Here is a 26386-nt window from a genome sequence, read left to right on the forward strand (position 1 = left end):
AGAGGCAAGATACCACTACAGAAAAAGAGGAAGCTGGGGGGATTTCTTGGCCACATGACAAGATACTTTAATGCCACTGTAGTTAAGACCACACACTACAGATGGTAGCAGGCTGTGTAGACAACTAGGCCAGCAGAAAAGGATGGAAAGACAGCATCAATCCCCTTTGTATATGAGGAGTGGGTGTTAAAGACAAGTGGGTAAAAGATGTACTATTCAATAAATGACTCTGGAATAACTGGATATACATTCATTATACATAAAAATAAATTTCACATGAACTAAGGACTAAAATGTTGAAGACAAAACATTAAAACTTTCAGATGAAAATATAAAAGAAATAAGCATATGACAAAGATAGGGAAATGTTTATTAAACAAGATACATACACAATTTTTTTTAAAAAAACATGAAAATAAAAGGAAAGGTTAATAAATTTGATCAGGGGGGCTGGCCCCATGGCCGAGTGGTTAAGTTCATGAGCTCCGCTTCAGCGGCCTAGGGTTTCGCCAGTTCAGATCCCAGGCACAGATTGCTCATCAAGCCATGCTGAGACAGCATCCCACACAGCTCGACTAGAAGAACCTACAACTATAATACACAACTATGTACCGGGGGGCTTTGGGGAGAAAAAGAAGAAAAAAACCCAAAAAAGAACACTGGCAATAGATGTTAGCTCAGGTGCCAATCTTTAAAATAAATAAATAAATAAATAAATGAATAAATTTGGTCACATTAAACTTAGAAACTTTTTGGGGCCAACCCCGTGGCTTAGTGGTTAAAGTTCGGCACCTTCTGCTTTGGAGGCCTGGATTGGCAGGTTTAGGGATCCCAGGCGTGGACCTACACCACTCCTCAGCCAAGCTGTAGTGAGGACCCACATAAAAGTAGAGAAGATTGCCACAGATGTTAGCTCAGGGCTAATTTTCCTCAAGAAAAAAAAATTAGAAAGTTTTATCAAAGTACACTCTAAAGAAGGAAAACCCAAGAGCCACAAACTAGATTTATTTGCATCACACATAACTTACATAGGATTATAGCCAGAATATTTAACAATAATCCAACAGAAAAATGGGGAAAGATGTGAATCGGCATTTCACAGAAAAGGAAATATAAATGACCAATAAATATGTAAAAAATTTTGCATATCCGCAATAGTTATCAGAGAATTGTGAGTTAGAACTGCCTTTGAAACGACATTTTAAAATCACTAGATAGACAAAAATTAAGATGTCTAACATTATCAAGTTTACTTGGCAAGGGACTCAGGGTGCCAAAGTGAGAGAAATGAGCCAGAAAGAAGATGCTAGGTCCAAGGATTGAGGAAAGAGTACAGGAACAAGTAGGACATCAAATTGGAAAATAAACAGTAAGTGAAAAAATGCCGAGAGGATTGAAATGAAATAACCTAGCAATTGAAAGTAAGTGACCCAGAGACAGAGACTCTTGCATTCAGAAATGGGCCTGGCTTGCCCATTAGTCCTAGTGGAGCAGTGACTCCATTGTTAAAATGCTAAGGATTTCCAGCACGATTTGCTGGGAACTCTGACCAATGATGAAGGAGCCTGACTTGAGCCTCTACTGGAATTGGCATTAGTTAGAATCAAAGAAAATGAAATAAGGCATAGGGGGGAGGGGGTAGGCTGAGAAGTAAGGGTCTTGAGCCAGGGTCTAATAGAGCACATTCAAGGATTAAACTGCTGTCCAGTCCTGGCAGATTTTAGATCCCAAGGGAAGTAAATCTGAGGAGTCATGGTGTCCCCCAGCCATAGTGAGGTGAATCTGGCCACCCATTTCAAAAGGCCTCTGCAAGATGATACAGGTGGTTATTAGAAACCAACTTTGGCCTCTAGGGAAAAGAAATAGCATATCACAAGTGAGAATATGTGAGACTCACACCTATTGGCTAGACCAGAGCTGGGGCCCGATTCGGGATGGAATAGAATAAAAGGAAACAGGCAAAGACATCGGGTCATTGAGGCAGACGTGTTGGAGGTTAGGCCAGGCTGCTACATCCACTTGTGTTGGCTCTTCCTTCAGAATACTCATGCCTCCTTTTATCCAGGGAGACTTCAGGAGAGGAATGTGTGCAGATCCAGTGCACGTTTCTACAATTGTACTTCACCTAAGGAAAAAGGGTATATATTTTTGTTATCACTGTGTGTGTCTCTTCTATCATTCTGACCATAATGCACTGCCATTGTTCAATGTCAGTAGTGGTACATCTCAGACCAGATGACAGAAAAGCAGGTTACAGACACACATAACTGGAAAAGCATTGCTCATATCATCTGGCATTCATGAAGAAATTCAACCTTAGACTGAACTAGTTAATAAATATCTGCAGCTATAAATAGGCGACAGCATTTGATTATCAGCTTAATGAATATCTCCTCTTGCCCTTCATTTTCAGACTGACATTGACTGTGATGTTTTTCTACTGCCACCTAGTAGAAATTCATTCATCTTTTTTAAAGGTTCAATTTTTTTTTGTCATTTAAAAAATTCCATAGTAAATTTCTGATTTCACTCTTGCTATAAAAGGTTCAAACCATACAGAAAAGCATGGGATAAAAAGTCCCCCTTTGTCATTCTCACCTCCCCACTCCACTCTGCTTCCTAAAGGTAGCTGTGCAGTGTGGCATGTGTCCTGCTAGGACATTTCCTGCGCTTTTACACACACAGGTGTATGGCAGGGAAAAGTTCTGAGACATCAGCTAAGATCGTTTTGTCCTTCTACTATAGAGGCAGATAAGGCATTTTCCCTTCATGCCTTAGATAGCCACAGCAAAACAATGACGATCAAAAGATTAAGCTCTTCAATTTAAAATTTAACTTTTGAAAACCAAGGAAGAGGAAAGATGAAAGAAAGGCCTAGGCTAGTAAATATCTGAAGTCAATGCTTATGCCATGAATGATAGGCTTGGGAAGGACTCTTGAGAATGTTAGAGCCAGTTTTCCTGCCTTGGAGTTGAGACAGAATCCATGGGCTGAGGAGAGAGACTGTCAGGGACTGGTTTGGGGGTCTTGTACCCTGTAATCCTTTTATATTGTGTCACGTATTATCAGTGCTCCCCTCAACTCAGATAATTTGGGCATGCAAGGGCAGGACCAGAGGCAATATGTTGTCTCTCTTTTACAGAATATTACAAATTTGAACAAAATAAAAATATTTCTGACAGTTTCTAAACTGCTCTTGCTTAATATTCAATAGAATAACAGGCATGGGTAATTACTCTGGATAATGGGTAGAGAGGAGCTGACTGCATTGCTGCGCAGTCAGGTGCCTTAGTTTGGTTTCTTCCAGAAGCAGGCCCTGAGACAAGGACGTGAGTGAGAGCAGTTTTTTTGGAGGCGCAGGAAGCTTGGGTAGCAGATTGGAGGAAGTTAGATAGGGAAGGGAGGGCAGCCAATAGAGGGCGAAAGACTGGAGATTAATCCCATGGGGAAACTGTGGGACACATGCCTTAGAGCTATCCCAGTGAGGAATGAAGGAGCCAGGTATTTACACACCAGCTTTCATCAGTCATTGGTTGAAGACTGCTTCCTGGCATATGAATTCCCTGTCCCTTCTAGTCTGCGTTGAGTGGGGCAGAGTGGCCTCCATGACTTTTGAGAAAACCTTCAGGAGAGTGATGCAAATGCTGGTGGTACAAAGTCCAGCCAGTGTGCACTGCAGTGGTAAGGCCGAAGGAATATGGGCAAGCCTTGGTAGAGGCGGCCACACTTGGTCTGTTTCCAGTTGGAAAGCTCTTAGGGTCTTGGGCTGTGATCTCTAAGATCCATAATATCTTCCATCAGAACTGAAGAGTTTCCTGCCACTGTGAAAAACAGTATGGAGATTCTGCAAAAAATTAAGAATAAAACTACCATATGATCAAGCTATTCCACTTCTGGGTATTTATCTAAAGAACATGAGAACACTAATTTGAAGTGATATAGGCACCCCTATGTTCTTTGCAGCATTATTCACGATAGCCAAGACTTGGAAACAACCTAAGTGCCCATCAATGGTGAATGGATAAAGATGTGGTATATATACACAACGGAATACTACACAGCCATAAAAAGATGAAATCTTGCCGTTTGCAACAACATGGATGGACCTTGAGGGCATTATGCTAAGTGAAATAGGTCAGACAGAGAAAGTCAAATACTGTATGATTTCACTCATATGTGGAAGATAAAAACAATAACAACAACAAACAAACACATAGACACGGGGAATAGACTGGTGGTTACCAGGGGGAAAGGGGTAAAAGGGCGCATGAGTACAGTGATGGATGGCAATTAGACTTTGGGTGGTGAACATGACATAGTCTACACAGAAGTCGAAATAGAATGATGTACACCTGAGATTTATATAATGTTATAAACTAATGTTACCTCAATAAAAATTAATTTAAAAAAAAGAATTGAAGGGTTTCCTATTGTCATTTTCTTCAGTTGTGCCCAAGCCTTCAGTAAAATCTAATTAAATGTTACAGTCTTATCATAGCAGTCCCTTCAATAGTAAGGACTAGGCCTACGTCCAAATATTCGGGGATGGATTAGTTTGCTGGGGCTGCCATAACAGAGGACCACAGACTGGGGGGATTAAACAACAGAAATTTATTTTCTCACAGTCTTGGAAGCTAGAAGTCCGAGATCAAGGTGTCAGTGGGATTGGTTTCTTCTGAGGCTTGGAGATGGCTGTCTTCTCCTTGTGTCTTCACATGGCCTTTCTCCTCTGTGTGCCTGCGTCCTAACCTCTTCTTCTTATAAGGACATCAGTCATATTGGATTAGGTCCCACCCTCATCACCTCTTTTTAACTTAGTTACTTCTTTCAAGACACTATCTCCAAATAAAGTCACCTTCTGAGGTACTGGGAGTTAGGACTTCAACATGCGAAGTTTGGAGGGTTGTGGGGGATACAGTTCAGTCCATTACAAAGGACAATAGGACGAAGGGAGAACTATCCTCCATCCCCCTTCCTTTTCTCTCCCAAAGGCCAGGGTGTGGGAGAGCAAATCAGATCACGGGATTTTGGTGGTCCTGCAACTCAAGAGCTATCTGGCTTCAACATGCACAGAGAGCAATAGCAGAACTGAGAATAATGGTCTAGAACCGGGTCACACAAGAGTCAGGCCAAATTTTTGAGGCTCATTTGCAACTAGAATTCCAGATATAGTTTTGGTTCACTCAAACTTTCCGTTGATCTACTTCCTCAAAATATTTTGAAAAACTTTACATCTTCATACTTACTTTTAAAATTAGACCTTTATTTTGAGATAGTTGTAAATTCATGTACAGTTGTAAGAAATAATAATAGATAGAACCCTTTACTATTTGCTCAGTTTCCCACAGTGGTAACATCCTGCAAAACTGTAGGACGACATCACAACCAGGATATTGACACTGACACAGTCCAGGTACAAAATATTTTCTTTACTCCAAGTATCCCTCATCTTGCCCTCTTATGGTCACCCCACCTTCCTCTCACCCCCACCACCTCCTTCCCACAGGCAACCACTAATCTTTTCTACATTTCTATACTTTTGTTGTATCATATTTGTTATACAAATTGAATCATACGGTATGGATGGCTTCTTCTGTCAGCACTCCAACAGGGCTAGTGGGGTGAACTTCATTACTGCCAGGTAGGGGGAGAAGCCCAGGTTCCACATTCAGCCTCCATTGACACTCCAGGGGGGTCCTGATTACTGGAATGGGAATTCTGACTCCCCACTAGGTGTTCACTGTTACCTCCCTGACTAGTTGAGGTAAGGGTGCCTCTTACTACTCTCCACATGGGAGCAGTACTGACACCAAGATGAGGGTGGGTGTCCAGGGTGGGTGTGGTTGCCTGATTAGCTCTGGTGGATGATAAAAATCCTGACTCTCCACTAGGCATTGTCTGACGTCACCCCAGGGGGGCAGGGAAGAGATGCTTCACTCTAAGTCAAGGTCTCCACTGACACTGTCGGGGCGGGGGAAGGGGGCCCGTTTCCACCGAGAACGAAAGAACATTCTGGCTTCCTACCCACTTTCCCTGACACCACCCTGGGGTGTGTGTGTGTTGGGGGGTTGGGCACCTTGTTACTGCCTGGCGAGTGTGGAACTCTAGGCTGCTCACTTGGCCTTTGCTGGTGGGGATGGAGTCAGATTTTTGTGAGGTTTGGCTTGAGTAGGGCAGTTTGCCTGAAAGTTTTCTGTCTTGCTAGGCTGCCCCTCCTCCCTTTTTCCCTGTGGCTCTTGGTGTTTCTGGGTTGCTGGCTTTTTGAGCTCTGACTGTGAGATATATAAGGCAAGGAGAAAATCCAGGGAGCTCACCATTGTGTGGTTCCTTGGGTCCTGGATTCCCTAGCTGCCTTATTCTCTCCACCTTTTGGAGTCTTATATTTGTTTACAATAATGTCCAGGATCTTTAGTTGTACTTAGCTTAGCAGAAAGAACAGGACAAAGCACATCTACTCTATCTCTCAGAAGTGAAAATCTTCTCCCTATGCATTTTGAAGCTGACAACAAAATTCTTATCATAAGTTTAAATATATAGAAGTTTATGGCCAGTATCGGAATTTAGAAAATAAAACTGTTACATCATTTAAAAAATGTATCCATTATTTTATACGCATCATCATCTGTTTCATAAATATAAACATTCAGACATTTTGTGTTGTGTTTCTTTTTCCCCATTTCATACTCAACTTGCCTACCAGAATTTTATCCTAAATTTAAACTTGCAAATTTTTTTGGTTGATCACCATATCATACTTCTCTGCAACAACAAAGTCAATCAATATAAAGTTTCTAAGGCCATAAAGTTCTAAGAGTTAAAATGTTTCTTTTGTTTGACTTATTATTGTATTCAGGTATAGTATACAATAGATCAAAATAGTATAAATTTATTACACATTTTTATAAATAATTGTCAACTATAAAAAGTAAAATTATATTGGCAATGAATCTCTCAATAAGATAGATGGAGCTTTTCCCAATTAATTTAATATATCTGTGGATGAATAACACTTATTTCTAGAATGAGACAGAATTTAGCATCAATTTTATTTTGAATTTTCCTTTCATATATGCAAACACTTGGAAACTTTGTGCACATAAATGAGAAGATGGCAACAGATGGAATTTTGTTAAAGCAATTTTGCTTAACTATTTGAATTTTTGCAGAATTATATTTGCTAAATCCCATAGTGAACTATCAAAAATTATTTTAAATGATGTAATAGCTGACAACTTGATTAGGTTCTCTGTCTATTATGTTGGAAGCAACAAATTGGAAGCTACAAAAAAAGGATTCGTTTCCTGTCATTAGACTCATTTGCTGTCTCAATTTCTGGGAAGCAAACCTAAATATAAATATATGCATTTAATCTAATTAAATTATCACACGGGCTGCTTTTAATTTTTTTAACTGTTGGCTCTTGTGAACTTTAGACAATGCTGCAAATCATGTGACTTAGTTACTCCAATTGCTCTCTTTGTAAAATTTTAAAATTTCACCTCTGAAAAATTTCTAAGATCAATAGTGATTATGTTCAACTCTGTAGTCTCAACCTAAATGATTTTATGACTTTGGACAAATTTAAATTGAGTTAATTAATAAATGAATTTTGATTACCTGCAAAATTCTTAAAAGAAATATTAGTTCACAGAGACAAAGAGAAAAAGTACTGGGTCACCAAGCGGTTTTTATGTATATACTCTTGTCCATATTTACTTTTTGCAAAGCTCAAATTAAGGTGGTAAATTTGGTGTGGTATATATGCTAGTGTATTGTATTAATAAGGTTAGTTGCATTTTAAAGCTGAAGTTGAAAGCTTTCAGTAATATTATTGTCTAACTACATGCATATTTCTCTACGTTTAAACACACACAATGATGAATTAAAATTAATAAGCAAAAAATAAGAGGACTTGTAATTCAAAATTGGTCTTGAAATATTCATTGTACTCTTAAAAACAGGTAGAAAAGGTTTTTTTCTTTAGTGTGATTTGCCCAGTTATCAAAATACTCTCACTCAGTATCCTGATAACTGTTAATGCTTTGTGCTGATACTGTCATGTTCTTAAATCATTTTTTAAAACAAACAACAAAAGCCCTTTGCTTCTGAGAGACCTAAAACTTTTTTTTTGTTGTTTTGAGGAAGATTTGCCCTGAGCTAACATCTGCTGCCAATCCTCCTCTTTTTGCTGAGGAAGACTGGCCCTGAGCTCACATCCGTGCCCATCTTCCTCTACTTTCTATGTGGGACGCCTACCACAGCATGGCTTGCCAAGTGGTGCCATGTCTGCACCCGGGATCTGAACTGGTGAGCCCTGGGCCGCCAAAGTGGAACTTGCGCACTTAACCGCTGTGCCACCGGGCCAGCCCCTAAAACTTTTTATAATTATTGTATTACCTTCTTTACATTTATTTAAAAAATGTTTTATTGTCACTCTGGTTGTTGGGTTAGCAGAAGCTATAATAATTGCTCCCTCTCAGGTAGCTGTGCACTTATCTTAATTAAGTGACCAGTTTCCTCTGAAAATTCTTTTGTGTTGTTGCCTTCCTGAAGCCCAGACCCTGAATTCAGAATATTTAAACTGTCAAGCTGTCTTTTACTCCAAAAAAGTCTTTTTTTCCCACTAGGTAGCCACTACCCACTTGACCACTAGGTAGCACCAAAGGCTTAATCTTTCACCAGATAAAATGAAGGGGGCTAGAAGCAATTGGGTGCATTTGGCGTGGTTTATGTTTAAAATTAATTCTATACTATCAAAAAAGCTACTCTGTATATCAAACCAACAAAGTGGAAAAAACTGACAAATAAAAAACAGGAGCTTAACCTTTCCTTGATTAATTTTGTCCAGGTAAAAATATTATTAATGTATGTTTTAAAGACCGTATATGTTTCAGGAAGGGTAAATGCACATTCATGTCCAAATTCCAGGTCTAGCATGGTGACTGTCAGTGCATTCATTTTAAAAAAGATTTTGTTTCTGGGTTTAAAATGCCCTTGTCAACTGGTAGGAATCCTGATCTACACTTTACAGGATAGTTTAGAAGACCATGGAAAGTTGCCAACGTCCTCGCTGTCTAGAATATGTTCTTACCTTTGGACTAGTAAATCTTGGTGAACTAGTGATATATAGAAGATTCTACCCATCTATTCTGGTATTCTTGGTTATTATAATTGACTAAACAGAGCCATCTGCTCTTGTTATAAACAGACACTTTCTGCTTTTCTCTCATGCTTGCCTGAAGGTCTCTGCTATAGGCTATCATCAAAAACTGGGTCTTCTGAAATTGAAAGCCCAGAAATAAAACCACACATCTATGGACAGCTTATCTTTGACAAAGGAGTTGAGGGCATACAATGGAGAAAAGAAAGTCTCTTCAACAAATGGTGCTGGGAAAACTGGAAAGCCACATGTAAAAGAATGAAAATTGACCATTCTTTTTCACCATTCACCAAAATAAACTCAAAATGGATCAAAGACCTAAAGGTGAGACCTGAAACCATAAGGCTTCTGGAAGAAAACGTAGGCAGTACACTCTTTGACATCAGTATTAAAAGGATCTTTTCGGACACCATGCCTTCTCAGAGAAGGGAAACAATAGAAAGAATAAACAAATGGGACTTCATCAGATTAAAGAGCTTCTTCAAGGCAAATGAAAACAGGATTGAAACAAAAAAACAACCCACTAACTGGGAAAAAATATTTGCAAGTCATATATCTGACAAAGGCTTAATATCCATAATATATAAAGAACTCTCGCAACTCAACAACAAACATCAAACAACCCAATCAAAAAATGGGCTGGAGACATGAACAGACATTTCTCCAAAGAAGATATACTGATGGCCAATAGGCACATGAAAAGATGCTCATCATCGCTGATCATCAGGGAAATGCAAATCAAAACTACACTAAGATCATCATCGCTGATCATCAGGGAAATGCAAATCAAAACTACACTAAGATATCACCTTACACCCGTTAGAATGACAAAAATATCTAAAACTAATAGCAACAAATGTTGGAGAGGTTGCGGAGAAAAAGGAACCCTCACACACTGCTGGTGGGAATGCAAACTGGTGCAGTCACTATGGAAAACAGTATGGAGATTCCTCAAAAAATTAAAAATAGAACTACCATACGATCCAGCCGTCCCACTACTGGGTATTTATCCAAGAGCTTGAAGTCAGCAATCCCAAAAGTCCTGTGCACCCCAATGTTCATTGCAGCACTGTTTACAATAGCCAAGACGTGGAAGCAACCTAAGTGTCCAGCAACAGACGAATGGATAAAGAAGATGTGGTACATATATACAATGGAATACTACTCAGCTGCAAAACAGAACAAAATCATTCCATTTGCAATAACATGGATGGACCTTGAGAGAATTATGTTAAGTGAAATAAGCCAGCGAGAGAAGGATAATCTGTGTATGACTCCACTCATATGAGGAATTTAAAATTATGGACTAAGAACAGTTTAGTGGATACCAGAGGAAAGGTGGGGTGGGGGTGGGCACAAACGGTGAAGTGGTGCACCTACAACATGACTGACAGACATTAATGTACAACTGAAATTTCACAAGATTGTAACCTATCAATAACTCAATAAAAAAAATGGAGATACTAAAAACAAAAACAAAAACAAACTGGGTCTTCTGAGAGAAACAACAGAAAAGGACAATCTCAGGGGCTCAGTGGAAATGAGTCTACCAGGTATTCCGGTTCTTGATCTCGCAGAGAATATAACTAGGAGAACAAACTTACCACTTTCAGCTAACGTTGCCACCTATTGACCCCTGTCAGATGGTACCAGGGGACTTAAAAATTGTATATAGAAGCAGAAGAATTTATTAATGTAGTCTGCTGGCCCAAGATCAATGAAACAAGAAATAAGACTGGCCGAAACTGTTAACTAATTTAATATGATGATTTGTTTTAGAATATTGTTTTAAATGTTATATTTTCTGATAAGCACATGAGAAAAACAGTTTATTTTCTTTTTAATTTATCTATTTGTAACCCTCAACTTTAGCCTATGCTCATGGAAACCGAAAGCAAATGTTCTTTGAATGGTGTCTTGTTTCAGTGGAACCTCAGAATTCAGCAAAAAATATCCTATAGCAAATCTTAATATGTATGACAAAGTATAGACACTCAGGAGAAATTAAGGATGATAATAACCCTATTAATTGGAATTCTGAGAAATGCCTTCACAATCTTTTAAGCTTAGAAATCTCAGCATCCTTTGTTAAAGGACATTGAGTGAGATTTTGCTTTTTTAACTACTACACATCTATAAACAATCAAGCTTTCTTTTCTTTTCTTTTTTTTTAGTGAGGAAGATTGGCCCTGAGCTAACATCTGTTGCCAATCTTCCACTTTTTTTTCTCTCCCCAAAGCCCCAGTACATAGTTGTATATCCTAGTCATAGGTCATTTTCATTCTTCTATGTGGGATGCTGCCACATCATCACTTGATGAGCAGTGTGTAGGTCCATGCCCAGGATCGGAACTGGCGAATGAGGGTTGCTAAAGCAGAGCATACAAACTTAACCACTGCCACGGAGCCAGCCCTCAACAATCAAACGTTTTTGTAGATAGCATCACTGGTAGAATATATGATGATTCTATGGAAAAATTGACATACAGTTCTTTTCTGCAAACACTATACAAAGTGCTTTTATGAGTTGCTTTATGTTTTTACGGCAATGTAGTGATGTGCAATGGTTTAACAGTCCTTCTATCTCCAAATTTGGAATCATGACAGAAATGTCTCATTTAAAGGAAAATCTCATTTAGTTGGGTATGAAAAGTTACTACTAAAGAGAAGGACTTCAGTTTGAATGTGGAAACAAGGCTGACTAAGTCCTCCTAGCATGCTGAGTCAGAGTTGATTAAGTCTCCACCTGATAGGTGGGAAAAGATGCTATTTCTGAGAAGCCAGGATCACTCCTGAACTTTGGGCATCTCAGAGAAAATGGGATTTCATCCACAGTCATAGGCACTGCAAACAAAACTCTGAGGAGGAGAGTCAGGGCAGGGTTCTCCCAAGATGTGAGCGTGGCAATAAAACTACTTCTGGTTATAATAGAAATGATGAGAATTATGACCTTATAGGCTAAAGCCTTCCAGACAGATGTGAACTCTCCAGTCTTAAAATCAGAAGACCTTCGTTTTGTTACCTCCACAAAAAGGAGGTCATTAAGTCTTAATCCTAAAAGAGGCCAAATAGAAGAGACATACAACTAATGATACTGAATTAGAACTTTTCTGAAAAATCTTATTTGGTCAATTCTGTACCTTAGGAGTAGGAATTGTGTAGGAAAAATGTTCCAAATATTGGAAATAAGGCAAAATTGTGCTTGCTTGATTATTTAATTAATACCATACCTGAATATTTTCTTATAATCCTGCCTGATCACAATCTGAGTGTTTTAGGGATTGTAATTTGACTAAAAAGAACCCAGCCAACCCTAGACTATTAGAGGTTAATTTGTAGAAAGCTGATAAGGTGTTATGGCTTTGCTTTTTCTCTGGTAAAGAAGATAGTGCCAAGGTTATGATTTTATTGCCCTGTAGTACATTAACCATTTTGAATCTCTAACAGCAATTTTTCCTGACTACACACATTTTTGTTTTGCAAATATTTTTGGAATCAAGTTTCTTGCCTTCTTCCTGGTTCCCTCATTAATGAGTTTGATAAGACTTTGAAAAGTCTAACGTAAGTTTCTCTCAGAATTAGGCTTTTGAGTGGAAACGCTGAAACAACAATGGAAGGCTCATTATAAATATATCTGGGCTCAGATAAAGGCCCCAAACACACAGAGAACAGGTCTGATAAACCATGCCACTGTTGCTGCCCCACCGCTTCTAGATGTTGCTGTTTGCTCTGTTGTTAGAAACTAGACTTTGCTGCAAGCACTACTGAAGACACTTCTAAGCCACTTCTGCTCTAGGAACTTCACCTTTTTTACCACAGCTTTCTCCAAAGTCACTTCTTCTGTCACCTCTGCCAGTGAAATGAGTGCAGAGATGCCCATTTCCTCCTGTTGCCGAGTTTTGAATTGAAGTCTAAGGTGGATGAATTTGAGTGGTGGATTTAGGTCCCATATTTGTGCCCTAGCTTCAAAGAAGGCCAGGGGAAGTGAGTTTTCTGATTTCTACTATGGGGAGGCAGCACTCATGAGGCAGGGGAAATTTTACAGTATTTTAAAGATGTTCAAATCTGATGGGCAGCCAGAAAACATAACTAATGTCCATACATGGAATGTGAGGTGCTATGTGGAGCGGCTGCCGTGGATAAGTGCTCTGGTTTGTGGGCTATATTGGTGATTTTTAAAGCCTGGGTAACCCACAGACTCACATGAGATAATAAAATGATTGTTTTTGTTTTAAGCCACTAAATTTAGAAGTGGTTTGCTACACAGCAATAGACAGCTGAAACATAGAGTATGGTATATATTTTTTGTGTGGTCTGGCTTCTTCACTCAATAAATTTATGAGATTTATCCATATTATTGCATTATCAATAGTTCATTAATATACATTGCTTTTATAGTATTCCACTGTATGAATACACTACATTTTATTTATCCATTTACTGATGAGGAACTATTTTGTTAAACCATTTGAGAGTAATCTGTGGACATTATGACATTTCACCCCTAAATCGTTTGGCATGTGTATTTTAAGAACAAGGACATTTCTCCTAAATAATCACAATACCATCATCATCCCTCAAGACAGTTCAAATTGATGCAACGTTATCAAATTCACGGTCCGTATTCAAACTTCCCCTATTGTCCCAGTAATGCCCAATAGTAAATATTTATTATTTTAAGGTGCTAAGTTTTGGTGTTATTTGTTACACACCAATAGATAACTAATACAGTGGGTATGAGCAGCAATAGATAACCAAGGCAATGGGTCTGCTTCTTCCAGCAAAGATATTCAGGGGGATTTTGTGATTCATAGTCCTCAGACTTCTCTGTGTCTGCTCGTATGTCCCCATTTCCGATCTCAGGGTCCAAATCCATCCCAACCAGCAGCCTTACTTTACCATAAGGGACCCTATGGGGTTCGGTAGTTAACAGTGTTGTACAGCCTCACAACCCTTATCATCAGACTCTAGGCTTGATCCTCATCTGTGTCTGTGCTGGGTTGTAGGAGAAAAGATATCTTTAAAACTGCTGTAGTGGCTTTTAAAATTTTGCATTCATGTCTTGAGTTTGGTTTAAAAGCTTTTAATTTATTCTTTTATCTATGTATGCTCTCTAGGGCAGTCTGAAGCAGCCAGCTTATGAAGTAGGGACGAAAACCTCAACTGAACACCTAGCATCTGCCTGGTACCTATCCTAGTCTAAAATCTTGTGGCATGTTACTTTGGACGTGGGGTTAGTCCAACACTTCGGTAATGATGATTCAGCTGTGCTAATTGGTTAGGACTGAGTCCATTTCCTTCCTTAACACTTCTGCCACATTCATCTTGAAGTTTCACCTTGAGCCTGGTGATGGCTAATTCTATGCATCAACTTGGCTAGGCTATGTTACCCAGATATTTTAGTACCAGTCTAGATGTCTCTGTGAAGGTATTCAGATGAGATTAACATTTAAATTCGTAGATTTTGAGTAAAGCTGATTACCCTCCATAATGTGGCGGGCCTTCCAATCAGTTGAAGGCCTTAAGAGAAAAAGAATGAGGTCCTCTGAGGAAGATGGAATTCTGCCTCCATTCTGCCTTCGGACTTGAGCTACAACATCAACTCTTCCCTGGGTCTCCTGCCTGCCCTGTGCATTTTGAACTTGCCAGCCACCACAATCACACAAGCCAATTCCTTAAAGTAAATTTCTCTCTCTCTATACATCCTATTGGTTCTGTTTCTCTATAGAACCCTGACTAATACATTTCCTAGAGAAATCTACTCTCTTCTATGTCAACATAGTTTAGATTAAAAATGAACTCCATACTTCATTTCTGAGTTTTTGAGAGCATATATTCTGTATTACACATACTTATGCTACACATAGAACTCTGTCATAAACACTGCTGGGTAAAGTTGAATATTGTTGAACCAATTTCCCATGCGTCTGAATAAGCCCAATGGAATTTAAACATTTTTCATTTTACAATGTATGCCCATAATCAGCCGAGTTAAGAATTTGGTAAAGAGGACCAAAGATAAGCCACATATTCTGGTTTGTTATATAAAATAGAACATATTTATTAGTTGTAAAAGATTTAGAATAAAAAAAATACATATGCATTGGAGAGAGATGCTGCAATGTAGGAAGGAATCTAAATATTCTTAATTCTTATCCTCCATTTCTAAATCCTGACCTTCAATCGAACAGTTTAACTATATTCCCTGTCTGTTTAGTTGGATGGAAAAATGGAGAATTATATAATATTTGTCCTGGAAGTGTAGGAGACATTCCTCTTAGACCTATGATTTTCTTTGAGTCATTGCTTTTGAAAAGTCTTAGATGGAAATCGTAGAATTAATTATATTCCTCAGTTCACGAGACATGGTCATCATTGGTCCATAGAAAATCTTCTCTGTGTTTGTTATTATTTCTTTCTTTTTATCCACATTTTCTACTTCCAATTTCCTTCTCCTCACTAAAGGCAACCATTCTACTGTGTTTTGCATGTATCTTTTTGTTATATGTATTCTTGCAAAATGTGTATCGTTTTGTGTGTATTTACTGTTTATTTAAAGTGAGTGGCTTTGTGCTAAATAGATTACTCTGTTACTTGTTTGTTTTCCTTAACCCTCTGGTTTAAAGATCCATCCACATTACTATGTGTACATTTTAATGCATTACTTTTAACTTCTTCACGGTACTCCAGGTTGTGCATTCACAACATTTTTCCTCCCTTCTCTCTGGTAGACATGAAGATTGCCTCTGTCTCCCTGCCACCACAAATACTTAGAAATAACATCCTCAACATCTTCATACAAGTCTCCTCACGGGCCTGCGAGACAGTTGGGTGGGGATGGGGGGTGGGGGGGTAGAGGGGTGGGGGATGTTGTGTATTCCTGGGAGTGGAACTGTTGGATCCTAGAATGTTTTTCACTTACTTTGATCAAGTATCACAGAATTCTTTCCAGAATGGCTACACCAGTTTATATTTTCACCAGCACAGCAGGAGGCTTCCTTCATCCCTATTTCCTCACTGACATTTGGCATTATCTAACTCTCAAATCAAATCACCTGCGATTATATGTGGCATTAGGTCAAGATCTGGTTTTACTTTTCTTTATATATTGAACTCTCTTTTTCTAATAACACCTATTAAATAATCCATAATTTTCCCATTGATTTATGGTGCCAGCCTCATTGTATATTAGGTTCACACACATATATGTGTGTGTGTGTGTGTGTCAGCTCTCTATTTCCATACCTCGTTTTGGAATTCTGTTTCCTTGTCAAGTTCTCTTTTTGAAAAATAACTATTGGATTTATAGTGTGTCTTTTTTATACTTATAGATCCATAGAATGTCTTCATGTTTCTGAAGACAGGTATCCCCTTTATCTTGCTCTTTTTTAAAGGTTTGCTTAGCTATTTGAGGACTTTATTCTATCATACATATTTTATAATAAATTCATAAATTTCCTTAAAAAAGATCAAATGGAGTTCCAATTGAGATTACACTCAAAGATTAATTTGCGAGGACAACTGATATGCCCCATCTGTGATCCCATCCAAGAACACAAAATGACTCTCCATTATTGAAATCATATTCAATGACTTTTTTAGAGTTTTATATTTTTCTATGAATTCTTAATTACGTTACTCACTGGACACTTTATAGCTTTTTGGTTATTATAAATGATTTCTAATTTTTATTTATTTATTATAATAAGCAATATAATAATATATTATATTATGAATATTATATATGTTATATATTACATATAATATATATTATAATAAATAAATAATTTTTAAAATTATTTCTTACTGGTTATTCTGGTGTAGGGAAATGCTGTTAACTTTTGTAAGTTGCTCTTATTGCTGAAAACTTTGATAAATTCCTCTGTTATTTGAATAGTTTGCTCTTCTGCTGGTGTTGTTTTTCCAAGCAGACGATGATATGATCTGCAAATAACAATAGTTTTATCCAATCTTCTCATTTCTCTTTCTTCCCTTATGCATTAGTCTGAACTTCAGCGCTGTGTAAACTAATAATTATATTGGGTATTCTTGTCTTGGGCACCTAAGATTTTTCCATTAGGTATACTGCTTGTTATGGATTTTTTGGACTATAACCTTTACCAAGATGAGAAAGTTTTGATTCCTGCTTCCTTAACTTTTTTCAGAAATCAAAAATGGACATTTAACTTTAAAAAATGCCTTCTATTAATTGAGAAAAGCAGATGATTTTTCTTTTTTAATCTGTGAATATGGCAAATCATAGCATTATTTGTTATTATATTGATGCGCCCTTGTGTTCTAAGGATTTTCCATTTGATTTTGATATATTATTATTATTTTTAATACTGTTGAATTCAGTTTGCAAATAATTATTTATTTTTTTCCATCTATGTTCAAGGTGAAATGGGCCTATTATTGTCTTTTCTTGAATTTTCCATACTTCAATTTGGAATCAAGATTATGACAGCCTGATAAAATTAGCTGAGCAGCTTTTAATTTTTTTTCTATTTTCTAGAAAAAAATGTATAAGATAGGAGTTGCATGTTTCTGAAATACTTGATGGAATTCACCTGTGAAAACATCTGGGCTTTTAAAACAAATATTTTTATCAGACGTCATTGACAACTTTTTCCATTTCTTCAATATTTATTGGTATAGTCAAATTTTGTATTTCGTCCTGTGCTAATTTTGGTAGATTAATTTTTTCTTGGAATTTACCTATCTCACTGAGGTTTTCAGCTTTATTAGCATATATGTGTTCATAATACCCTTTACTATGTTTCCTATCTCTGTTATATCAGCAGTTCTTCCCCTTTTCATTCTATATTTTATCTACTCATTTTTTTCTCCCCTTTGTTCATGACCAGTCTTGTTCCAAGTCTGAATATCTTACAAATATCTTTTTAAGAAGCAGCTTTTGGTTTTGTGAATGTTCACTACATAGCTTTTGATTTCTATTAAGTTGCTTTCTATTCTTATCTTTATAATTTCCTTTCTTCTTATTTCTTTAGGTTTCCTCAACTGCTCTTTTTCCAAATTTTTGAGGAGAATTTTTACATCATTTATTTTTAACTTTTCTTGTTCTAATGAAGGTATCTGAAGCCATAAAATTCTTTCTAAGTACTGTTTTAGCTGTGTCCCACAAAATTTGCTATGGAACGTTTTTATCACCACTTCTAAATGAGTTAATTTCCTTTATGACAGCTTTTTAAATCCATGTTATTTACTAATATTTTGTTAGTTTGCAAACCATGAGAATATTGGGAATCTTTTTGTTATCAAGTTCTAATTTTATTACAGTATGGCTGCAAAACACAGATTGCTTCAAAGATTCTGATAATTTGGAACTTATCAGAATTTTCTTTATGGCATAATGCATATTCTATTTCAATAAATATTCTTTGTGACTTGAAAAATTATATACATACACATAATCTTTTGGATGGCTTGTTTCTTTTGAATGGATCTTTTGAATCTTTTACTAGCTTCATTTCCTTCTTTGCTTTCACTATTGTGTAGCTCAGAGCTAGTTGTTTTTTATCCAACTATAGCCGGCTGATAAACATGTGTTCTGTTAAACTGGCTGTCTGGGGAAAAACACAAAAAGTCCAGACTTGTAGCACTGCTGGTTTCTGTAGGTGAAATACTTCCACCATGGTCAATATTAAGCTATATCAATGGTTACCAACTGTCTTGCAAAATTCCTAAATATTTACCATCTGCTCTTGTTAGCCAGTAGAATACAGCTCTAGCAAAACACCATTTTTCTTTTTAAAGATATTCATGTTGTATATTTGTTTTATCCCTTGGCTTCTTTTCTTTTCTTTTTTTTTTAAAGATTTTATTATTCCTTTTTCTCCCCAAAGCCCCCCAGTACATAGTTGTGTATTTTTAGTTGTGGGTCCTTCTAGTTGCGGCATGTGGGATGCCACTTCAACGTGGCCTGACGAGTGGTGCCATGTCCGCGCCCAGGATTCAAACTGGCAAAACCCTGGGCCGCTGAAGTGGAGCATGTGAACTCACCCACTCGGCCACGGGCCAGCCCCTTCACTTATTTTCTTGACTTTCTCTTTCCCCCATTTCTTCTTCTCCTTCTTTTTATATTGTGTCTGTCCCTATGAGCTGCTATAAACCCTTTTTGGAATGAGGGGCATAAGGACACAATTCTTTGACCAATAAAAAAAAGATAGCCTTCTAATTTTAAAAGGTTTAAAATCTTAGTTCGGTTCTCAGAGTCTTTGCTGTGCTGTTTCGGGCGTGTCACATGCATGTGCAGCTTAGGAGTAACTGCTACTCAGGAGGGCTCATATCTAGAATTAGGGAATCCTCGTCTTCATACTCTTATTCTAGAGATTCTCCTACACTCTCCTGCCCACAAGGGCCCCTTTGCTCGGTTCCTCTAGTGGGAAAGATGGTATTTCTTTTGGAGAGTTAGCTGGGCAGTTTGGCACCTGAGGCCTGACTTCGGGGAAAAGCCCTGAGAGGAAAGAGGAAAAAAAATATGAAAACCACCTGGGGTGGGTTTCCTCTCCAAGTTTTGACTCTCTTCACAACCCACCTACTTTTGTTTACTTTTCAGAAGCCTCTAGTACTTGCTTCTTGTCTACTTTCCAGAGATTCTCATTGTGATCAGTGGGAGAGACAGGCCCTTAAACTATTATTTTAAACTTCAAAATAAATTAAATATCATGGCTAGAAAGAACTCAAAGCTCTAGTAATTTTAGATTTTTTCCCCCAAAACCAAACACACACTCCCAAGGGCGAAGGATTGTTTCGAGGTACTTTGAATTTGTATGTGTAGCCTGAGATCCAGAAGGAAAAGCAGACAAATGCTTCCTGGGGAGCATACTAGTATTTCTGTTAAATATATCTCTTAACTGCTCACTTATTAGCAAAATGGCATTGAATGTCAGAGCTGTAAACCATCTTAGAAGTCACTCAGGGGGCCAGCCCGGTGGCTAAATGGTTAAGTTTCCACGCTCTGCTTTGGTGGCCCAGGATTTCGTGGTTCAGATCCTGGGCGTGGACATGGCACCGCTCATCAGACCATGCTGAGGCGACATCCCACACAGCACAACCAGAGGCACCCACAACTGGAATATACAACTATGTACTGGGGGGCTTTGGGAGAAGAAGAAGAAAAAGAACATTGGCAATAGATCTTAGCTCAGGTGCCAATCTTTAACAAAAAAAAGAAGTCACTCAATACCTTCATTTGACAGAACAGGAAATGAGGGTTCACAGAAGGGGAATAATTTGTCCGTCGATCAGGAAGTACATGGCATAGACAGGACTAGAACTCAGCTTAATAGTGTTACTCAGGCATCTGGTACCCACTTCCTAAGTGTCAATTAATGTGGTGGCATAATTCTTGCAGATGTCCAGGAGGAGACGATATATGAAGCCTGAGGGAATGGAAAGTTTATATGGTGATAAAGTAAGGGCATAGGGTAAAACTAAATCCCAGATCTCAGCTTTCGAACTTGCTTTGTCTTTGGTCAAGTGACTTACTCTTTCTAAGTCTCCCTCTGTTCTTAAATAGAAGTAGTAATAGTACCTATATAAGATTTTTGTTATCCTTGTTTGTTTGGATTCTAAGGGATGAAGTTCATAAACAGTTAGCCAGTGCCTGGCTCAGTAAATGTAGCTTTTGGTTCTTGTTATTATTCTTTGAAATTCACAAACGTTCCCCAAATATTTAAGCATTTATCATGTATTGGTCTCTACTGTGAATGAATGCATTATGAAAGAAATTTCTTTTTCCACGAGTTTGCTGGTGCTTCTAGATAACTCTCATGTGGTAGTTGTCGTATCTGCCTATCAGTCTTAGCCTTGAAGGAATGAATCTCAACTCCTCACTTGCACCATCACCCCTTGGGCATCAGAATGAGAATTTCTGTTTTTTCTAAGACTTCAGAATCACTCAGTACATGATGACCTGTCATGTATAGGACTCTTTCTAGTATACTTCCCCCGCTCCTTCTTCTGGGAAGGATGTTTCAGACCCGGGAACAAAGGAATAAAAAGGGTGTGCTGACATCTGGGAGGGAAGAAGCCCACCCCTCCCCCCAGCTTCATCTCCCTGAGCACCTGTTTCCCATTGACCATACCAGGTTCTGTTCCCAGAGAGTTTATTACAAACTAAGGAAGGGAAGTGTGAGGAAGATTCACTCATCATAGAATTTCGGCAGCTCATTGCCCAAAATTACTCGATGGTCCACACCAGCAGCTGTAATAGTGACCAGGTAGATGACACCCCCACTAGAGCCATCCCGGCTCATGGCCAGAGCGATAGCTGTAGAGGGTTTCAAGTTGGAGAGAGGGAGAGAGAATGACTTAGCTTCAAAAATCTTCTTCCCCTCCTGTTCATACGCCTACTACCACCTTCAGACCTCAAAACCCATCTCCTAGGAAAGCATATTTAGTGGTATGCTGGTAAACCAACTTAAAAAAAAAAGCCTTCATGTGTAGCATCTCCTGATGTCTATGGTCTCAGTACTCCCACTGCAATCGATTTAAAGTTACAAATAGCTTAACAAGCAGCTCACAAATCCTTGAATATTTAACAATCGGCTCGTATGAGCTGGCCCAAACCATCTCCAGCACACCGTCAGTTCTTAGAGACCCATGTATGTTAATTTGGTATACTCAGAACAGCCCTGGTATATGCCTTTTGCCCTGAAGTTCCATTTAGTTAAGCATTTATTCTGCCTCCTTTCACTCTCAAAAGTGTTCCCCTTGGACATTAAACTAAATGGTCACCCATGTATTCCTCTTTCTGTTCCTCATACTCTACTTCCTTCCCGTGTTTAAAAACCCTCCCCAGGTACCCATCCACTTGGTCAGTTACCATCTGTGGTGAAGCGCCTGCACTCCTCAGGGGACATGCCTTGTTTATATGCTGCATCCACATAACCGTAGATATAGGTGCTGCCAGAGCCACCAATGGCAAAGGGCTGTCGGGTCAACATTCCTCCCAGGGTTCCGTATACCTGAGGGAAGCATCCTTAGGTCAGATTATAGAAGTATCAGTCCTCTCCTTCCAAGTGAGACAAGCAAGTGGTCTCTGCACTCTGCAATGAAACCCCAGTATCTCATATCCCCATTGGTTGAGACTGTACTATGCCTTTAGAGGCACTGTCTTTGGAACTCATTGCTAGAATGACATATGATCTCCACCTCCCTCTACAAGGGAGTGGGGAACCCAAGGGAGGGAGTACAATGGGAGAGACTCACCTGGCCCCCTTCACGTTGGTCCCAGCCAGCTACCATGAGATGTGCAGACAGATCCTCCCGATATTTATAGGTGATATTCCTCACCACATTGGCAGCAGCCAGAACAAGAGGAGGTTCTTCCAGTTCCATCCTGAAGGAAATGTTAGGAAGAGGGGTCAATATAATTTCCTGAGGTTCCACCCTCCTGTGGCATGACCGTCATCCCTGCCAAGTGACACCTGAAACCTGTAGCTGTAATAGTTCAAACTCTAGCTCACCTCCCACATGCACAGGGGAACAAGAGTCTCATTCCAACAATTGATAAGAAGATTTCAATTGTTCCCCTCCTTTACTCTGTCTCACCCACTCAGCCCCCAGTGATATAACTCTCTTTTGGCTGCAAGGGCCCTGCCCATGTGGGTAAAAGCAGGTAAGCTTTGCTTCCGCCCCAGTGACCTTGGTTTCTCATATGGTAACTGCCTGATATTATGGTGGGCCACATCATCATCCTTCCTCATTATTTATATTAGGATAGTGATTTGAGGTTTTCAAACTGCCTTCGCATATATCATTTTCTTTGCAAAACAACCACCTGGTGAGGTAGGGTAGGTACTGTTATTTCCACTTCACAGATGCATCAATCAGCTTAGAGAGATTCAAGTGCCAGTTCAAAGCTAACAAAAGCAGGAGCTCAAACAAGACAGTTCTCCTGGAAGATGACACAGTACTGGGGTTCACTAGCTGGGGGAGCTCTAGCAGGTGTGGAGTAAGGACCCGAGAGCTTCGAGTTTCATACCCATGGAGCTCCAGTTGGTAGGCGGCCATGTCGGCCACAGCCTGGGCATCAGCAGCCGAACCAGAGAGAGCACAGTAGATGCGGTGGTGTAGGGGAGACAGCTTGTCAAACACTCGGTTCACCACCGCCTCTCTGTCAGGAAGGAGTCAACAGACATCAACGTTAGAGTCACAGGAATTGTTGAGGTTAATTGTCCAGTGTTACTCAAATTTTTTGACAAGAGGACAGCCACGCAGTGCATGAAATTTAATGCTTAGATTAAAGCAGGGAGCAAAAATATCACCTCAAATAAATGAAACATTGCAAGTAATAATCAAAATTAGACTTATTTTCAGCCTTAGGTTTTATAATAAACAAGAAATACTGAGTTAAGAATAATACTCCTCTTATCAATTTTTCTTTGCTATTAACCATCTTGAGGAAGTTATGCGTTTCAGGGAACATAAAGTGAGCAATATTGACTTAATCCCGTATAGTTATTTTGCATGTGAGGAAACTGGCCAGGAAGGAGAAAGAGGCAAAATTAGTTCAACACGTGAAAGATGAGAAACCAGAATATCTGCTTGGCAGATTCATCTTTTCTATCTCTAAACACAGACGGAAAGAGGGCCGTTCAAATCTCTACCTCCCATCCCCTTCTCAGACTCCAGGGACAGGCCACATAAGCACTCAGGCTCCAGATGCTCTTCCATGAATTCAGAGACCTGGGAACCCACCCAATATCTTATTATAGTGGCCTTTCTGAAAGGTCAACCCCATTTCTCCAAAGCTCCAGTTCACCAGTCTCTTCAAGAATGGGTATGAAAAGTGTGTATTTGGGACCATTAGCTTCCTTCCAAAAGCAGACACCTTAACTGATACTTACCCTGCAGAAACCCGGGAATCAGAACCCACCACAACGCCCCCATCAAACTCTACTGCCATGATGGTTGTCTGTAGAGACACAGAATATGAAATGTCAAAGCGTGAAGATCATTGACCCCTCATGTTATAGATGAGGAAACATTCCTAGAGAGGAGAGGAGACTGGCTCAAGGTCATTCAGTAATTCAGGCCAGAGCTAATGCCCACTTTCTAGGATTTTTTTCCCCATCTTCCCATTTTCTCTATTGCCTCTCCTGGCTGCAAGGGAATGTCACAACCTGGCTGTGGTACAACACAGAAAGAACCACTTCCCTAAGCCCCAACCTTCCTGCATGGAATCCTTTCCACTGTAGGCAGAGAGGTGGGGATGAAGCTCCTAGGGGCATAAGTGTCCCTTTTTTTTTTCTTTTTTAAAAGATTTTATTTTTCCTTTTTCTCCCAAAGCCCCCCTGTACATAGCTGTGCACTTTCAGCTGTGGGTCCTTCCAGTCAAGGCATGGCCCGATGAGCGGTGCCATGTCCGCGCCCAGGACTTGAACAGGGGAAACTCTGGGTCGCAGCAGTGGAGCGCGCAAACCCAACCACTCAGCCACGGGGCCAGCCCCATAAGCGTTCCCTTTGAGGGAAGGGCTCAGGAGGCACTTCTGAGTTCCAGTGAGGCAGCCCCACAAGTGAATTACCTCCACCACATGTGCTTGTTGTGTGTGCAAATGTGGTATAGACGATGCAGAGCAAGTTACTGTGACCTTGGGAAACAGCTCAAGTCTTTTTTTGGTACTAAATCCTCTACCCCCTCTCCCACTTAATCAGAAGCAAGCTCTTTCAGTTTACTGAACAACGAAGAAAACATCGAGGGGCTAAGTGGTTAGCATGGCCATGTGTTAAGGACGGAGGGAAGCAACAGGGAACACACAAGACGGTTTACAATAAAAGTTTCAGGTAATGACTTCTGATCAAGAGGAAAACAGATATCCCAGGAGATAGGGAAGAGAACTATACCAAGACGGGATTTGACTGGAGAGTCTGAGCTGACTTTTCCGGGTCAAGAAAAGAATTAAGGAAGAGTGAAGGAGGACAAAGCTACAATTTTTCTACTCCTGTTGAGTTGGAAAGAGCCTTAAAGATCCTTGGTTTAAATGAGGAAACTGAGTCATGGAGAAGGCAAGTGATTCATCCAAGGTCACACAGAATTAATAGCAGACTGGGACAAAACCGAGGTCTAACTTCCATCCCTTGTTTTGACTTCTACTTCCTACTTTCGACTGCTCATCTGGCGGTGGGGGGAGATTTTCTAATTTATCGGTGGTTTTACTGCTATCTTTCTCACCACTCTTTAGCTACTCTGGCGCCCAGTGATATTGCCCTGAGCGTACTTTCTGACATACTGATTTACCACGAGCAGAGGACCAGAGGACAGGGGCAACCCCATTCTGCAGACCCCATTTGTCTATGACAAAGCTGCTCCCAAGCCAAGAGTGGCAGCAGTATTCTGGGAGCAGAAGCCAGCCAGCCTTGGGCCGCCATCCTCTCCAGGCGCCCAGCCTGGACAAAGTCCCCCAACAGGCATGTGGGAGTAAGCAGGGAAGACACAGGGAAGGGAGCACGGCAGCAGTAGGGCCAAGCAGGGGGCTTCCTGGGCCAAGCTGGGGAAGGGCACCATCAACTCATATGGAACCCCCATGATCGGTGCTGGGCTTTGAGTTATCCAGGGGCCAGTTTATCAAAAGTTTGTGTGATGACTTGTCCCTTCTCAATCAGTGCCCTCTCCCAAGTGTTGGCCCTACTTCACCCAGAGCACCATTTTCTCATCTCTTTGCACCTTCTCCAACCTCCTCCCTTGATTTAACGAGCCCCTCTCTCCAGTTCAGAGTGAAAGCGAAAGCGCTTTAGAACAGCTTCCCCTTGACGCTTCCAGCTAAGAGCCAAAGCACCCCCTTCTCCGGTAGCCTCGAGTGCCCAGCCCCTTCCCGGACCCCTAGATGATCCCCTTCAGAATACGGATGTCCTATATTCATTGTGGGGTGCAAGTACTGGCTGCTACAAGCTATCTCCGCGCTCTCGTTAGTCTCCGCATTCACTCCCTGGACCTTCCACGGTCTCCCTGTCGCTCTACATTCTCCACCCCTCTGCTAAAGCTCCAGCCCAGATCATTACCCCAGTGTGGACTTCTCCGGCCCGGGGTAAGTCCCCGGTTGGTGCTCCTGCACGCAGCATCCCGGCGCCGCGCTCCTCGCTGCCCGGGGCACTGGTTTCCGACCTGGGACAGCGCGTGGTGCGCAGCCTACAGCCCCGCCCCTTTCACCGCGCCCGCCAGGGGGCGCCTGGGTCCTCTCCCGGTGGCCTCGCTCGCGAG

At 40.1% G+C, this 26386-nt stretch overlaps 1 protein-coding gene across 2 annotated transcripts; it reads right to left on the minus strand.

Moving 5' to 3' along the window:
• Positions 1 to 1042: 1042 nt before the first annotated feature.
• On the minus strand, positions 1043 to 26366 carry PSMB9 (proteasome 20S subunit beta 9). 2 transcript variants are annotated; one of them, XM_046640368.1, is made up of 6 exons: positions 26188 to 26366; positions 24036 to 24103; positions 23171 to 23302; positions 22396 to 22525; positions 22010 to 22151; positions 1043 to 2125 (listed from the first exon to the last, which is right to left on the minus strand). In XM_046640368.1, the coding sequence occupies exons 1-6, from the start codon at positions 26245 to 26247 to the stop codon at positions 2109 to 2111; spliced, it is 549 nt and encodes a 182-aa protein (XP_046496324.1). In that variant the 5' UTR covers positions 26248 to 26366; the 3' UTR covers positions 1043 to 2108. The 2 variants fall into 2 exon arrangements, with proteins under 2 accessions (XP_046496324.1, XP_046496323.1); XM_046640367.1 differs by lacking the exon at positions 1043 to 2125 and adding an exon at positions 20308 to 21454 and having other exon boundaries at positions 26188 to 26364.
• Between the last annotated feature and the right edge of the window lie 20 nt (positions 26367 to 26386).

This window comes from Equus quagga, chromosome 15 (genome assembly GCF_021613505.1).
Source record: "Equus quagga isolate Etosha38 chromosome 15, UCLA_HA_Equagga_1.0, whole genome shotgun sequence".
NCBI lineage: Eukaryota > Metazoa > Chordata > Mammalia > Perissodactyla > Equidae > Equus > Equus quagga.

Coding starts and splice junctions, on each gene's coding strand:
- PSMB9 (XM_046640367.1), bottom strand. CDS start 26,247: ATGCTGCGTGCAGGAGCACCAACCGGGGACTTACCCCGGGCCGGAGAA. Junction 23,303..24,035: donor GATTCCCGGGTTTCTGCAGG/GTAAGTATCAGT, acceptor CCTTCCTGACAG/AGAGGCGGTGGTGAACCGAG. Junction 21,455..22,009: donor CAGGCGCTTCACCACAGATG/GTAACTGACCAA, acceptor AACCCTCTACAG/CTATCGCTCTGGCCATGAGC.